This window comes from Empidonax traillii, unplaced genomic scaffold (assembly GCF_003031625.1).
Source record: "Empidonax traillii isolate 1590-97213 ecotype Southwest subspecies unplaced genomic scaffold, ASM303162v1 scaffold586:size682069, whole genome shotgun sequence".
In the NCBI taxonomy this organism is placed as follows: domain Eukaryota; kingdom Metazoa; phylum Chordata; class Aves; order Passeriformes; family Tyrannidae; genus Empidonax; species Empidonax traillii.
The window spans coordinates 141,472-157,701 of record NW_020955779.1 but is presented as its reverse complement, the minus strand read 5'-3'; the positions used below and the strand labels follow the sequence as shown (position 1 = coordinate 157,701).

The 16,230-nt window shown below is 42.0% G+C and overlaps 1 protein-coding gene across 3 annotated transcripts in view; it reads right to left on the bottom strand.

The window, feature by feature from the left end:
- TTC7A (tetratricopeptide repeat domain 7A) overlaps nucleotides 1-16,230 on the bottom strand; it is a 172,968-nt gene that overhangs the window by 41,746 nt on the left and 114,992 nt on the right. For all 3 annotated transcript variants that reach the window (XM_027898243.1, XM_027898244.1, XM_027898245.1), the window contains 2 exons: nucleotides 15,823-15,920; nucleotides 9,211-9,345 (listed from right to left, as the gene is read on the bottom strand). In XM_027898243.1, the coding sequence (XP_027754044.1) occupies nucleotides 9,211-9,345; nucleotides 15,823-15,920 (233 nt within the window). The remainder of the gene's footprint in view (nucleotides 1-9,210; nucleotides 9,346-15,822; nucleotides 15,921-16,230) is intronic.

Here is a 16,230-nt window from a genome sequence, read left to right as displayed (position 1 = left end):
TGGAAACAAAGGGTTTAGATGTGAAATCATACACAGCCGGCATTTCAGTGCATACAAAATGGAGAGTACTTACTCTTTCAATGGTGCCTGTAAATCTTCTTCAGTAATAACAATTATTTAGAGGAAGTGCAGCAACACAGAATCTAAATAAGATCTACAAATTGTATTTTATGGTATGGTAATGTAGCATATTAAAGTTCAGTCCATTTCTTCGCAGGCTCAATAGTCAACAAAAATGATTTAATGGTGTGGGAGGTCTAATTTGCATAAAAAAGAATGAGAGGGGTGCCTTTTGGTTATGAAAGGAAAGGAGTGCTAAAATTTCTAGCTACTGAGCTAAAAATAGACATTAAAGGATGCCGTTTAGGCCTTCATTAAAATGAGTTTTCTGCAAACTCATTTTTCACTTCTATTACACACTCATTTATTTTATTTACAGATTAACAAGACAGGCTTATGTAACACGGAAGAAAAACACACCTAGAGGAGGCAGTAATCAAACCCAAAAAACAAGTACCTGTTACATTTTTCATGGTAATACCCTCAGTGGTACTGAAAGTACTGAAACACCTGTTTTTGTGCTACCTGGGTTAGCAGTTTCCTGACCACTGGATTAATCAGCCTATCTCCTTATATAACCTAATTATGCAGTAAATAAACACCTAATAAAATTAGCAGCCCTTGTGAGGAAGTTCTGTTTTAGAGACATGGCACTCAGCTCCACTCCAAAGCAGAGGATATCTTCTTAGGCTGACACAGCTACCAAAATCTATAATTCTTATCCCATGAAAGGGTCAATGCTTCAGGGAAGCCATTTATGAACCTATAATTGCTGGACTACATTTTTCTTGGTACTGACATTCTTCAAAGTTTTGAATCTAAAGCCAAGTTTCCTTGCCCTGTCTCAGTTAACAGCATTTTCATAAAAACTAAAACAAATTACATTCTGTTTTTAACTAAGTACCAAAGAAAACTCTCTGAATACTACTGAGCAGAGAGATGATGATCCTGGAAGTACCACTCCTCTATTAGCCTCTCTGGAGTAATGCTAGAAACTCTGAGTGTGAATGACACTAAGAAATATTTCAGCACTTTTACCTATAGGTATGGACTGAGACAGTGCATTGCACGGATGGGCAAAGACAGGTTGAATCATGCACCATCTACTTTCATTCAGTAATTGAAGCCTGCACCTGCACCGAGACCACAAGCAACTATCCATCTAACTTCAAGATTCAGCCTAGATTCATTCCTTTCTCAAATCCACTTTAATGCTTCCCATCTGTGCTCTCTTTCAGTACTGTCCACCCTACTTTGCTGTTCTTCCAAACAACTGTTGTCTCCTCTCGTGGCTATGGCTTCCTCTGTCTTGACTTGCAGCTAGACCGCTATACCAGTTTTGGAAAATGATGATGGCCAGTCTCTTCGCGAACGAAGAACCGGGGAAGGTCTTTCCACCTTCCAGCCTGCGCATTGGATTTTTTTAGGTGAGACACAGTGTGCGCGGAACTGAGCCCACCCTTTAATCCTGAGGTTCATCTGCCGGGGCCAAGCACGCTTGGACGGTGGCAGCGAGGTCCTCAGGACGTAGATGGATTGCCTTATGGGCTAACGAGCTCCATCTGCCCGGGGAGGGGCCCCGACCGGGAATCGAACCCGGGTCTCTGCAGTGACAGTGCAGTGAATTTTCCCCTGGACCACCGGGGGCTCCCATACCAGTTTTAATGCTGGGTCCAGTCCCTGAGAGTGGCACACATCACTCAGATTACTGCCAGCCCCTAAAATGAGCTCCTAGTTCTTCCAGTCATTTCTGCTAGAAGCTCGCCTCTAGTGAAGATCCTCAATCAAGTGAAAATTGCCAGAAGCGTATCATCTATTTGCTCTCCAAAGGCCAGTGACAAACACACAGACCGAGAGCAATTTCCAGAACACTGACAAAGTTGCGTCTCCTGCAGTCAGCCCCCTTATTTTGTCTCCCAAGATAAATTATTTGCAGAGTTCTGTTAGGTAGCCCATCAGAGGCATAACAACAGTGTAATTTAGTCATGTCTGTATCACAGTGCTAGTCTGAGAAACATAGCTGGTTAACAACCTTGAACACTGACTATTTTTTCCCATTTCCAAAGCGTTTCAAAGCAGTGTCAAGAGTGGCAGTGCATGTCACTGCAGCAACAACTGTAATTCTAGCCTAAAAAAAAAATCAAACAGATTTGAAATGTTTTTATGCAATGTGAACAACCCAAGAGTTAAAATTTCATTCCTTGTGAATCACATTTGGTGTTATCCAAGATGCAGCACTTAACTCCCACAAAGATTGCTCCACATCACTTGGTTGTGTGTGCCTGCCAGATTTATAGTACCCTACTCTCCCCCAAAATGTTACTGCATAGTGATATGGCCAGGGTAACAGAGGCAAACGTCCAGCAGGATGGTACAGTGGGGAGCAGCCCTTCACACTTAAGAAGGTGAGAGCATCTGTGAGGATGTGAAGGAAGGTGAATTCTGTTCTACATCATCTGCCTTCAGGAGCTTTACTGCAGGAGCCCTTAGCCAGTTGGAAAGACCCACTCCTTGGAGAGAAGCTCTGCCTTCAGCAGTGACTACAGAAAATTACCATGACAAAGGTTTTCCCTACTGCCTTTCCTTTCTGGCAGGTGACGTTTAGACATTGTTCCATGCTATGACACCACCCTGCATACAGCAGCCTGACAATTTGTGGCAGCTTAGACAGAAGATTCCTCAAGCCATACCCTGACTACAATAATTTTATTTGATGCCAATGTTTGATACAGAAACGAAGTACAAAACCTGCCACATGTTCCCATCCGCCTGAGCTCAGCCACTTGCTCTTTTAAATGAGGCAATAGATTTACATTCTCAAAGGCCCTCTTTGCATGCAAACTGGTAACTGAAGTCTGGGGACTTGCTTTAAAGTCCCAAGCTCTGGGTCTCACAAGGCCTGAAATGTCTCAACTTCTTTATTTACAAATGCAGCATGAGAGTGGAAGTTTTTGGAAGCAAAACTGCCATAAGCTACCTTTGGTACTAAATGGCACAGTCAAAACATGACCTGAAATACTACAAGGTAGCTGGTTCCTTTATGTGAAATAGGGCCCTGTTTACTGGTGCACTCTTTCCCAGCAGGGAAAAGCAAGCCACAATCTTCCTGAAAATTAGGCCACCTTTGATAAGAATGACATAAAAATGCTTCTGTTGGAAGAGCATTTTTTGGGGTCTCTTGCACCCTCTCTCAAAACATGCATTGCTGGTTACTGTCAAAGAAAGGACTTCTAAGCCTTTATATTCCAGCCCAGTCAAGTATACATTCCTATTAGGATTCCTACAAACAGATGTCCTGCCTCCTTCTTCATGACTGAGTCTACTTCATAACTTGTCCAAACTTACTGAGCAGTTCACTCACTCTCTGGGTACCACTGGCAGTACAACAGGTTCCTCTCTGTCTCATGGCAAAGGATCCACAGAACGCTTAATAAAAAGCATTGGTAGCTGCTGCCTGTTTCCTTCACGAGCGAGTGTTCGAGACACACATGAATGTCTGCATGTCCCAAATTTAAAGAAATAATATGTGCTCTTTGAAGCCTGTCGATGCTGAAGCATTATCAGTCCACAGTTTTATGTCCTGCCCCAGCGACGAGAAACATCCAGAAGCCTCAGGAATGGAGAAGGCAATCCAAAATGCCCTGTGCTGATATCAGGCCATAAGAATCCTTTTGACTTTTTAAAATTCATTGCTGATAGAAAGTAAAATAAACTAAGGTGGAGAGTGTAGATCAAAACGTAGTATCCCTCCTTGTGGATGTTAAGATGAAGTGAAATGGGGAACTCGGTGACCTTTAGCCTCCACCAGAAAAGCCTAGAACACAGCTTGCTAAACTAGGAGGCTCAGCAGAACGACTGCTGGCTTCTTAACTTCACTAATAACATTTCAAAGGCAATCAAACCAGCTCACTTTACCATTTCTATCTCTAGTGTGAAGCTTTCCTAATCCATCCTAGTACATAAATATTGCAGGGGAGACACACCTTTATTTTCCTCAGAAACAGGTATGTAATAAAGGACTCCTTCCTGCTTCCACTCACCAGGTTCCAGCTTTTCACAGTGCTTTGTGTCACTGTAAAGAGACACAAAAATTAGCAGCGTTTATGGAGCTCAAGAACTCCAGCACTAGATGGGGAAGTTCTAGATACCAAATTCTGAAATTTTAAAGCACTTAAAAAGAAAAACATTACAATTGCTTCAACAACCAGTGCTGCATCACAGGACAGTATCTGATCCACCTACTCTAGCAGTGTCAATAAAGATGTCTCCCAAACCTGATAAATACCTTTAATATCAGAGCTAATAACTTGTGGGGGCTTAGGATCACTGAAAGCTTCGAGAAGGAAAAATGTTTAAGTGCCCGTGCCCAAGCTGTGCAAACACAAGCTGTGCTGGGTGAGCTGAGGGGCACAGGGGAGGGCCTGGCTGCACCCTTGGCTGCTGCCAGCATGCCAGCTCTGCGGCTGTGGGCCAGCTGGGGTTGGAGATTCCAGCCCACTGGCCCCAATGACTCGTTCTCGTGGAACAAAGCCCATCTCCTCTAACACAGCTTTTTCCCAGGAACTGGCCCATATCGAATAAAATAAATAAATCACAAGTGTTTTGTGAAGGGGAAAAAAGAAAGTTCCTGCTGTACATAGCTCGGGGCAGCAGATGTTTTTCCATTAGCTCACTGTTCTGTGCTGCGCTGGCTCCCTTTGCATTTCTTGTTTGTGGCATGTTCATTATAATCTTTCCTTTCCTAGGGTAAACTTTAGCACGTTACCGAGACAGCAGGTAGCCCACTCCAGGCCCCCATTATTTTTCTCTAAATGCTCCTTTAAATTAGCCTTAGGGTCTACCTGGTGAGGTTTGCAGGCTGAGCTTAGCAGGCATTTAGCCAAACTCAGATCAAATTACCAGACCTACTCTGCTGTGAGTGGCCATATTTGGTAAAGTATTGGGTTAGTCAAGAAGCTAAATTGTCAGATATGAAGTACTAGTAACGACAAACAAAGTGGACATTGTAGTTAAAAGTAAAGCTTAAAATAATATAGTAACAGGAGCTGGAATATCAGAACTCTTATTAAAACTGGCTTGCAGCATTCTAAAATGCTCTGTGTAAATAGAGCATATGGTTATTACTGCCTGGAAATATAACCACACATAACTTCAGATAAGAAATCACTCCAGTTACCCAAAGAGCTTTGAACTATTAACACTATTTCTTTTCAATACTGACATGCTTTGCTCTCTGGGTCAAATGTGATCTTATAAAAATGTCGAATGAAGGTAAATTTTGGTCATAAATTTGAACAATTTCAAGTATATTTTCCTTAGCCAAACAGCATGACTCTATTTTCTAAACAAAAAGGAGGAGTACTGGCAGGATTTTAGAAAGTATTAGCACCAGTAATCTCTAGGATTCCCCTTGCAGCTCTTCCTGCAGCAAGAGGGAGGAGTTAACAAGCTTTACCAATGCCACAGAAGTTCATTCTCTCCTCTTGAAGTTGAATTCAAGCTCTCAGTTATAAAAAGCAGAACAAAGTGGAGAAATGAGTATATTGATTACATAAAGACCACCTCTCCTGGAGCTGCACCACCACAGCATGTGCACTGTAGCACCATTCCTAAGTACTCCCTGAAACGAGCTGTTTCTCAGACTTGGGGCCAAGAATAATGTTTAGGTTTATAAATGTTAAAGTGTTCCGAGATTACTCTTTTTAAGAAGCCATTACATTCAGAACTAGGGGGGGTTACTGTTAAAGAGGACCAGACAAGCTGTATTAACAATCTTTGCTGCAGAACACTTGAAAATAGAGTATGCCTGCTGCAGGGATGGACAATCTCTCTAGTCCTTGGGGACAGCACACCTCATGCTCTTCCAAAGCTAACTGTAACTGCCTGCAGGAGAAACAGGAAGATTTGGAAGGCCACAAAAGTAATGTTTTAAGTTCCCTGCTGCACATGACTGCACTCACAGTTTTATTTTGATGCATGAAAGAGAAAATGACTTTCTAGAGACTAGAGATCCATCAAGCAGCTCTTTGGTGTTTACAGGAAGCTACAAAAGACTATCTTGCCAAAGATCACTAGGTATTGCTACAGGGAAAGACAAGGTATAACATCTCTTACAGTGCAGCACATTTGGACTGTGTAGCTGCACATTTAAAGCTGCTGCTTTTTTACCTTTCCTACCCAGAAAAGTTATAGATAAAACCACTAAGTCTTTGCCCTCTTATGTGCAGTGTGTGTATCTCTATCACAGCACAAAAGAGATTAATTATTTGCATAGGGTTCACAGCCTTGCCTTCAGCCACTGTCAAAGGAGTGCACATGTTCTCATGAGCTAACAATGAAACTCATTAGGCAACAAGGGCTCTCCAGCTTGGAGGGACTGAGGATGCTTCTGTACAAGGCTTTGTATTGCAGCTGCAGGTGGAGGATGATACAGTAAGGATTCCCCTGTATAACCACCACCAACATTCCCTTTCGCAAGTATATGTGCCGGCTTTGTGGCCTGTCCTGGCTGCTGGAGGGCTGTAAGAACAGCCTCCCACAGCTGTGGGATAGCTGGTTCTGTGTGCCTCTTTCCTATACCAGTGCAGAAAGCTCTCTACTGGATCAGTTGGTTGCTACTGTTAGTTTTCATGTCCTGGGATATGAAAGGGCATGGGAACTGCAATGGCTCTAATGGAACCCAGACAAGACTGCAAGCTGGTGCTCTAAATCCATATCCTCACACAGAGACGCAGCCAGCTGCGTCCTGTGAGTGTCTGAAAAGGATGGATGCTTTGTTATAAATTTACTGTAGTATGAGGTTAGGAAATTGTAATAATTCTATCTAAAGATTTATGAGTCATGCTAAAAAGGTCAAAGTGTTAAAAACAACAAAAACAACAACACACAAGTCATTTCCCAAAGGCAGATTAACATTTTTTCCCTTTAGAGATAGGACACTGAGGTATGAAAAAGTTAGGCAAGTTGCCTCGAGTCACGAGATGAGTCATCGATTGAAAAACAAGTGCAAGCTAAACCTGATAAAAATCTACAGCATACTGATGCAGCTCTTCCATGAATATGAAGGGACTCTGTATGTGGCCATAAGAATATATTACATTAATAGCTTGTCGTTTTCCATAGCTGTTAATTTTTGGGTAACCTGTAATGCAAAAGCATGTGACTACCTCAACTGCCATTAGCCATGCATTTCTGATTAATTTGTTATTTATGAAATATCTCTATTCTAGAAGTTATTAACTTCTTATATGTATACTTGTTTCTGCTTTCCCCTCCTTCCAGATGGAAAAGATTCTAGTACTGAAGGTCAGTGATACCCTCTTGGACTATTACACTGACTAAGCCCAGTGTAACATCAAGCAACTTCCAAGAAGTTCTCTAATTATTCAGGCATGATGCCCTTCTCCATAGAGAGTAAAGACTACCCCAAAATACCTGCATCTCCCTTTGTCCCTCCGGATACCAGAATGCAGCAACTTCCACACTACTGTGCAAAGAGAATGGCCAATACCTCACCAAGAGCTCATTAAGCTGCATTCATAACAATAACTGACTTCAGTAATGAAATTACACAGCAGTCACACTACATGTTTTCAAAATATCAATCCTGATTCAAGTCCAGCTAAAAGCAAGCATGAAGCAAAATAAAGATTTAAAAAATGGCAGCACAGAAAAGTTACAGCCTATAAAAATAAATTCTATCTAAAAGAATTAATTAACACCTTTGAGAAAGGCACTCAATTCACACAGAAAAGCAATCACAGCAATTCACAGCTACATCACAGCAAGCACTAGGTCTTTATTGCTTTTTGTCTTTTTAGACAGCAGCAAAAATGTAAACTGCCTAGAGCTATATGCAAGGTGATGGACAACAGACACCTAACATCACAATAACCTCCATTTATTTTGCTCCCCACCAGCCTTCTCTGCAGCCTTAAATCAGGAGTATAAACTGACTAAAGCAAAAGCTTGCTGGTGATTTTGAAGCCCACAGCATATGAGTGAAATTTACATGCACACAAGTCATTAAATTGACCATACGTGATTAACTTACAGTATGATGCATTCCGTGAGTTCTTTTGTTCTTCAATATTAGTCAAATTGGAATAAAAACAATGGCACATATTTGGTTCTAGAACTACAGTTCAGTTGGTAGGAAACAGCCCATAAAAAGAGCTACAAAAATCTCTGCTGAGAAGGAAGGTGAGACTGCCAGGTTTTGTGTGAGAACTGTCAATTGCATAGATGAGTTAAATGAGAATTTGAAAGGTTCTCCTGCATAAAGAATAAGAAATTATCAGCAAAGATCCAGAGGCCCCTACTTATCTTCTTCATCGCAAATGGTGAGACATCTAATAAGCAACCACAGCACTCAAAGGTAATTTCAGACTCTCAACTGTGGGCCCAGTTATGGATGAAAGACTGCATCTCATAAGAACAAAATTGCAGGGTCAGAACTTCTTTCTATCAGTTCTGAAACCCCGGAATGCAAATGGCAGAATGTGCTGGGCAACTCTGTTCATCATCAAATGTCCTACATGAAACTCTTCCAGGAGTTTAGGGATCATCTCTGGGTAGAGTCTCTTCTCACTATTCTCTTTACCCTTTATGTGCTCTTCTGTAGCATCTCTGCACTAGTGTCTCAAACTGATAAGCAACCTACAAGCCCTTGGGAGATTCAAAGAGTTGAGGAGTGAGTGAAGTGGAGGACTTGCTCTTTTTAAAAAATTTTCACTTAAGCCATGGCAAAGAGTGGAAAGTTCCCCGTCTAAATCACATTTAATACATGGTTTTTACCCAATCTTATTACAGGGAAGCATGTAGGAAAAAGCAAATGAAAATAATTGTCCCTATCGACTACCATTTGTTAATGAACTACCCAACCTCTCTTTTTAAAAAGCATATTGTAGTGATGACTGAAGTTTTCTGTGTGTTTTGGAACAACAGAGGTGAGTTGAAAAATCATACTACTATAGTATTTTTTGTCAAAATCAAGTAAGTGGTATTTCAAAGACCATCTGGGATAGATAGGCAGATTTTCTGTTGCAATAAAGTGATTTTCAACTTACTATTTCAACTACTTGGTTAATACTTATGTCATCTCATTCGCCACCGGAGGGAAAAAGGAACCCCAGGTGGTCCAGGACTTACCAGCTTGTAGCCAAATTTGTTCAAGAGTTGTCCACAGTTGCGTAGGTCCCTGCTTCATTGTGCTGCTCTGCATAGTTACTTCAGACATGGCCTGTTCCAGTCTCGATGCAGCAAGGGAAGAGGCTCGTTGTGACCCTATGAAACAACAAACCAAGAACAATAAGGATATTTCTTTGACTCATTAGGGCAGCAGGTCTGATCCTCCACTCTACATAATAAGAACTTTATTGAATTCCGGCATGACCAACTGGAGAACTACGTTTTGTAAAAGGTTAATTTACTGAAAAAACCCTACTAAATTACCCAAGGCTTGCAGCTCAAACAAGCAAATTAAGAGACAGACAGTAATTTTATAAAGGTCTGCTTAGAATTCATTAAGGAAACAACCATATTTTGCTCATTTGGGAAGCTGAAGTCTACCATCAAATATTATTTTTAATAATCCACTTTATAAGCACAGTCACCATACAATTCCAAAATGTGCCCCACTAATGTAAAAACTTAGTACGGCATCACAAGGTAGTTCAGCCCCATTCACACAGCACACAGGTTTCAAGTGACATCAATATTGTTCTACTGATTTAGAAGCAATGTGGTTTTTCATTTAACCTTGGGGAGCAGAGAGTTCAGAGCTTTGACTACATTAACCTTTAGTATGCACTGTAACATTTACGCAAGAATAAAGTATTTGGCGCCCACATCTCTGGGACAAAACATCACATCAAAAGCTACTCCCAGAAGGAGTGCATAGGCAGAGACCATGTTCTCCAGTACAGCAAGTAGGATTATACTGGTGAACTGATCTCTCACAGGGCTACTAAGAAGATGACAGCAAAATAAGAAGCTACAAAATGAGATTTCAGAGTTAACTTTGTAAAGATTTGAGAAATAAATGTTTTAATATACATAGATTTAATGTGATTTTAAGGTTCATAAGCTCTTCTCTGGAGAGCTGTTGTGACTGAAACACTTGTGCTGATTAGCATTACTCTTGAATCAATCCTTACAGGCTGACCTCACAGACCACAAGATCATGGAGCTAAAATCCGCTTTCTCTCACCACAGCCACCCTGAGGGAGCAGCAAACGTACTCGGGGAAGCTGAGATGGCTCTGGGCAAGGAAAAGGACAGAAGGGCAAAAAATCCTGTCACAGGGCCTATGCATTAAATGCCCTCTCTGAGAGAGACAGCAGCTTTTCCAGCTGGAGTGGGCTGAAGAGGGGGCTGTCAAACCACACCTCCTGACCAGCAGACTGACACATTACCCTGGGCCAGGGTGCTGGCAGGCACAGCAGTGTGGTCCCCCAGCCATGGTCTCCTGGCCATCGCTGCTCTGGATGCTGAGCAGGGACTCAGCCTCCTGCCAGGCATGAGGGGAGGCACATTTCTGCCTGTGCTCCTGTGCCAAGACACCTGTGCATTGCGAGGCACGACACGGCTGCAGCTTCTACCAAACCGTGGCAAGCGGATCATGGCTTGGGAGAGACCACAAGTGCAACCCCAAACCCAAAATTGCTCCGGGAAATACTTGTCCCATTATCTCACTGCTAACAAATGTCATTCATTTTAAACAGGAAAACTTCAAACAGCCCCGAAGCGCCACAGCTCCCTTGGAAAATGCAAATGTGCTCTTCCCAGCTGCATTTCTGAAATTCCTACATATTTTCAACAACATTCCTGATCTAATGTTCCGAAAGATGACAGTGCAGTAATGTAGCAATTACGGTTTCAGCAGTATGGTAAAAGCCACTCTGCTTTGCAGGGAGAATTCATTATATTTAACAGTTTATTTAACAGATCCATCTTCAGCCCGTTCCACTGCATGAGATTCCTCCTCCTGCCCTGTCAGCTTAGTCTTCTCCCTCGTCCCTATCCCTACCTGAAAGAAATTCCACCGAAACTCCCAGAAATTCAAGTCAGACTACAGCTTTTTGATGCAGGGAAAACTACCATTTACTCCCAGCCATCCAAAAACACAGACAGCTTCTCTGAAGTGTAAAGGCAAGAAAATGGACACATGAACAAGCTAGTGATGTTATTAGGAGTACTTTTGAAATTAGGGCAGATCTCCTGCCTTCTAGATTGGCAAACGTGGAAAAAATTACATGTGCTTTGGGGACTATGCTGTCAGCGTAACCAGATTCTTATATTAGCACTCCTGATGATGGTAGCATGCTTTGAAAGCAACTTTCAGAATTATATTTTTCTGCCAAGACTGCCCTCTTCCAGAGAGGCTTTCTGGAGCTGTGTTTGTTGCAGTCCCCGTATGCAATGCTGGGCTGTTTGCATGGGGTGGGCAGATGGACTGGTGTTTTATTCACATCCTCACAGAGCTCAGGGAAATCCTCTTTTCCTTGCAAGTCAATCCAAGAAAACTACGCCACTGTAAGGCACCTTTATGCATTTTGGAGAGGTTCACACACTCCTAAGTAGATCCACTTAGGATTGACTAAAGCATCCTTCCCTCACAAAGCAGGCTTTACAGGAATATCACAGTGAGCTAGTTGCACACAAAGGAACAAAAGTTAACTGCTCCTTTTCTCCTCTACATTAGCCTGATGTAGTTGCCAAGAGGGAAATCTGACATTGAGACTGATCTTGCCCCCGTGCAGTGGACATCTGCACAGCCATAAAAATAAGAACCCAAGTTACTCAGAGATTTACATCAGAGGCTCTTTGCATTTAACAGCCTTTAGCATTCCGGTCCTTTGATGTTTACTTTCTTTTCCTTCTCTTCCAGCCTACATGAGGAAGCAAACCACACTAGGCAGAGGCCATTCCATCTCTTCCCTTCCCATCCCTGCCAGGCCTCAGACACAGATATGCTCCTTGTTCTAGACACATAAACACCAGATGAAAAGGCTCAGTCCCTCACAGCCCATACGGCCACTTTTGCCACTGCTGTTCTTGCCCATCTCTATTGGGCTGCTCATAATTCGGTCCTTTGTCTGACTCTTTAACAGAAGGTTTTAGCCAGCCTGGCCCTTCTGGACTGAAAGGGGCTCAGCCACAGCTCTGAATCTCAGGCAAGCAATATGGTGACCCTGAAGGTGGGCTGATGGCTACTGGAGCCACAAAAGAATATCCCCCTAACACACACCTTCTCCTGAGAGAAGAGGCCAGCGTGGCATGACTCTGACCTCAGGGTGGCTGAGGGATATGGAAAAACTTCAAGCAACATTGAAAAAAAAATGCATCTGAATGTCTCATTATAAAATATTTCTTCCTAAAGAAATGTAGATCTTTACAGGCTAAAAAAACCTCCCCACAGAACCTGTCTCACAGAACTGTAATGTCATGCCTCAAAATATATGCAAATGTTGGCATAAGAAGATATCACATCAATTTGTTATTTTAGTGCAGTCTCTTTCTCTATTTAACAGCTCCACTAGACAGAATATAAGTTTCACATTTTACAATAAAGCCCTTCACACATTTTGGAAATAACTCATAAAAATAACAAAACTGATTTTGTCATGATGAGCTCTGCATATAAGCCATACAAAATCTATCTAAATAATTTAAAAGCACTGTTCTAGGGTGCTATAAGACTGAAAAGACCAAGTTTAATATTTTGCATCTATGAAAAAACTGCTATCAAAACAGAAATGTACCTCAGTAGATTTACTAGGCTTATAAGAAACACAGAATTCCCTAGCCTAAATCACTTCAGGCAAGAGCATTATAAGATGAGACTAAATCAGAAAAAGAATGAAACAGCAAGGCAGCTGACTGATATCAGTAAATTTAGTTAGAAACGCTGCTTCAGTTAGGAGAAGATGAAGAAAATAAAGGGGAATTAATCTTTCTAGCAGCAAACCTAAAATTCTGGCACAGCAAATAATCTCATTGTGGTCTAACTGAGGGAGAGGCCAGCGTCAAACCCGGCCACAGTAACCCCCTGCCCCCCTTCAGTGATGAGTCCAGAGATCACAGAGTGCCTGTGCATTACACCGATATTGCTGCATGCTCCCAGGGGATTTCGTGATGCAGACCAGTGCCTGTTCCAGAATGATGCAAAAATATCAGACCTCCTCCCTCTTTCAAAGCAGCCAGATGCAGACGCAGCTCTGGGGAAAGCACAAGGGTGAGAGGGGCTAGAGCTGTGCCGTCCAATCTCACCCCCTGCTGTCTTCAAAGAGGCTCCCAACCAGGACAGCAGCCTCAGCTGCCTCTTTTCTGCAGATGGAGAACAGCAGCACTCAGAGCCTGCAGAGCAGGGAGCCACAGCCACAGGCTTTTGAAACCAGCCAGTGCTAGCCCTGCACTAAGGTGGGTGGTGTAATTTCAGTATAAGCTCCATCCTTATGTCCATTGTGGGGGCAACCATGTTAGCATGGAAACATGGATTCTCGAAGCAGAGGAGGAATACATTTCTTGGTTAAACCCAAACTCCAAATTGCATTCAGGCAAATCACTTAAGATGCCTAAAAAGCTGGTTTAAAGCTTATATTTTACATTAATTTGCTCTTCCTGGCAGGCAGCACCCTGGCATACAGCATTTTCTGCTGAACTACAGCCGCTCCATTGCATGCTGGCTGCTAGAACTGGGCTAAGAGAAGGCTGGAATAGATCCCCAACCCATGTGCTTTTTGAGGAGAGCACTATGTAAGAGCCCAAACATGCCTGGGCTTTGCTATGACCCTGAAGAAGATGCTGCAGGTCTGCAGGAGAGGACTGAGCAGGAGTCAGGTTTTTGAAGGGTGATACACCAGCACATAAAATATTACAGGCTCTACTGGTGACAATTTGGTCTCAAAATCTCAAACCGTGGTGTAAATGGGTACCACCCAAACCTGGCCACACTTTCTACAAACAATTACAAAGCAAGGCAAGGGATCTCCAAAAGAACATGGCATCCACACCCAGAACACCTTTTACATACTGTTAAGCTCCAAGCCAGAGCTGAAGACACAGGGATAAGTCCAGGCTCAACCCCACAGTCTAGACACCACAAACCACTCAATGCTTTAGCAGCAGAGTGAGAACTGCATGAATAACAAAAGTACTGTAGCAAATATTATTTTTGAGGGTTTATTACTTTCCTAGTAATTCCTAGTGGCTGATGGATTTTACAAACTACCCACAGTGTTTTTCAAACTGTTTTCATGTATTCACTGAAAATAAGAGTCCATTTTATTGCCCAGCATCAGAGATGATAGGATATATTTCACAAATCTTCAGAATTATCTTCAAGTGACAACTATCCTAAATGGTTTTGTACTACCAGGCAGTTTTCATGATATATCCACTCTCTTTTCCTGTTTATTTTTAATATGCCAAACAGCAGACAGTTATTTAGTGCATCTTCTTCATCCATCTGTGCTGACTTTGGTCTGTTCTCTTCAATTTAGCAAAAGACTCTAGAACACTGCCATATAAACAATGAGAAAAAGGGCCTATACAAAATACAAAGACTCATCTCAGCAAAGGGTAAGAAAAGAGAAATGGAATAAAAAAATTTACATAAATATGTGTGCATAGAAGCAGTAACATAACAATGTTACAGACCCTAGGGGTTTAACACTACAAACAAGAGAACAGACATGCTAAATAATATTTTGATGCTTGAATGCTCAAAAACTAACCTTGCAATGCTTTTTAACCATTAGTGGGTGTAAATGGGAATTAAGTACACATTATTTAATAAAATATAACACATAAAGCTTAACACATAAGAACTTTTCCTCCATCTCAGCCATATATGCTGAGCATGTGATTTCAGTTTTATGAATTCCAGGTGTTCACGATTAAGACACAGACAAACCCTAATTCCCTACCCCCAAAGCATGTGACTTGGTTATGAGGGGTTTCTTTAAATCAAGTTTTTATATTCTTCTTGTTCAATTTCTGAGTTTGAGGTTCACTTTTTTTTTTTTTTTTTGCAAGTGTTTCTTCTACATCCACAAGGATAGAAATTTGCTTTCCTAAAAAACCCTCCAAGTTCAGTTTCTCACATATTCATCTGATTTTGAGTTAGGATTTTAAAGGAAGCACCAAATATCACGAGACTTATAATAAAAATCACAAGTTGGCAGCACTCTCTGAAAGCTTCCTTTCCCCTTCTGCCAAGATTAGCTTTGATGCCTCAGTTATTTCCATCTGACTGTATCTGTTACTGTGAATATGTATTTACCATATAATAAAACATCACAAGGTTTATGCAGAAATCCCAAAGCAAATCACCATCTAACAGGAATCGACAGTTTCATTCAGCTTTCCAAAACCAACAAGAGCAGCTGGTTTGATCAGGACATCTAAAAAGGATTAAATGGTGGGGAGAAGGGGGGAAGGAGAAAAAAAAAGGACTGAATTAGACAGTTCTTGTAAAAGTGTAGTGAACTCCCATCAAATACCTTTCATGCTTGTCTCAGAGAGCTTTGTAATAGAAAGCAGAAACTCATCTCTGTTTTATGCATGGGGAAGCCAAGGTACAGGTAAACCACAGTGACTTCTGCAGCAGAGCTGGCCATGGAGACAGATTTGGACCTCCTGACCACCAGTCTGACATGGATATGCGCAGCCCCACCACCCTTGTCAAACAAACTAAAACATTCATCTCTCACAAATGCACGTGTTTAGCACAGGAAAACACAAATCTTGCTTTCTCACCAGAATCGGTATCATGAGCATCTGGGAGAGTGAGATGCAGTCCGTTATGCCTTTTGATCACCGGTGTTTCGGTCACACTACTGCATTTCTCAGAGCCACTGTAAAGAAACAAAACTGTGTTACCTGGCCATCTCTCAGTGAAGAACATCTCCTCAAAGCAAGCAATAGTCTAGCTGCCACTAGAACTGAAAAATCAGTTGCAAGAAATCAGCTTCTTGAATGTACTAACACCCCACACACACACACACCTGCCAATGGACAGGAAGCTCAGAGACACAATGACCAGAAAGGGCTCCAGGGCACGTGCTGGTATATAGTTTATATGGCTGTTGGAAGTCTTTGCAAAACACAAGGAACATCTTGGCAGCTAGAAGCCAGACCAGAGGAAGAAGCCCTCTTCCAGCAAGG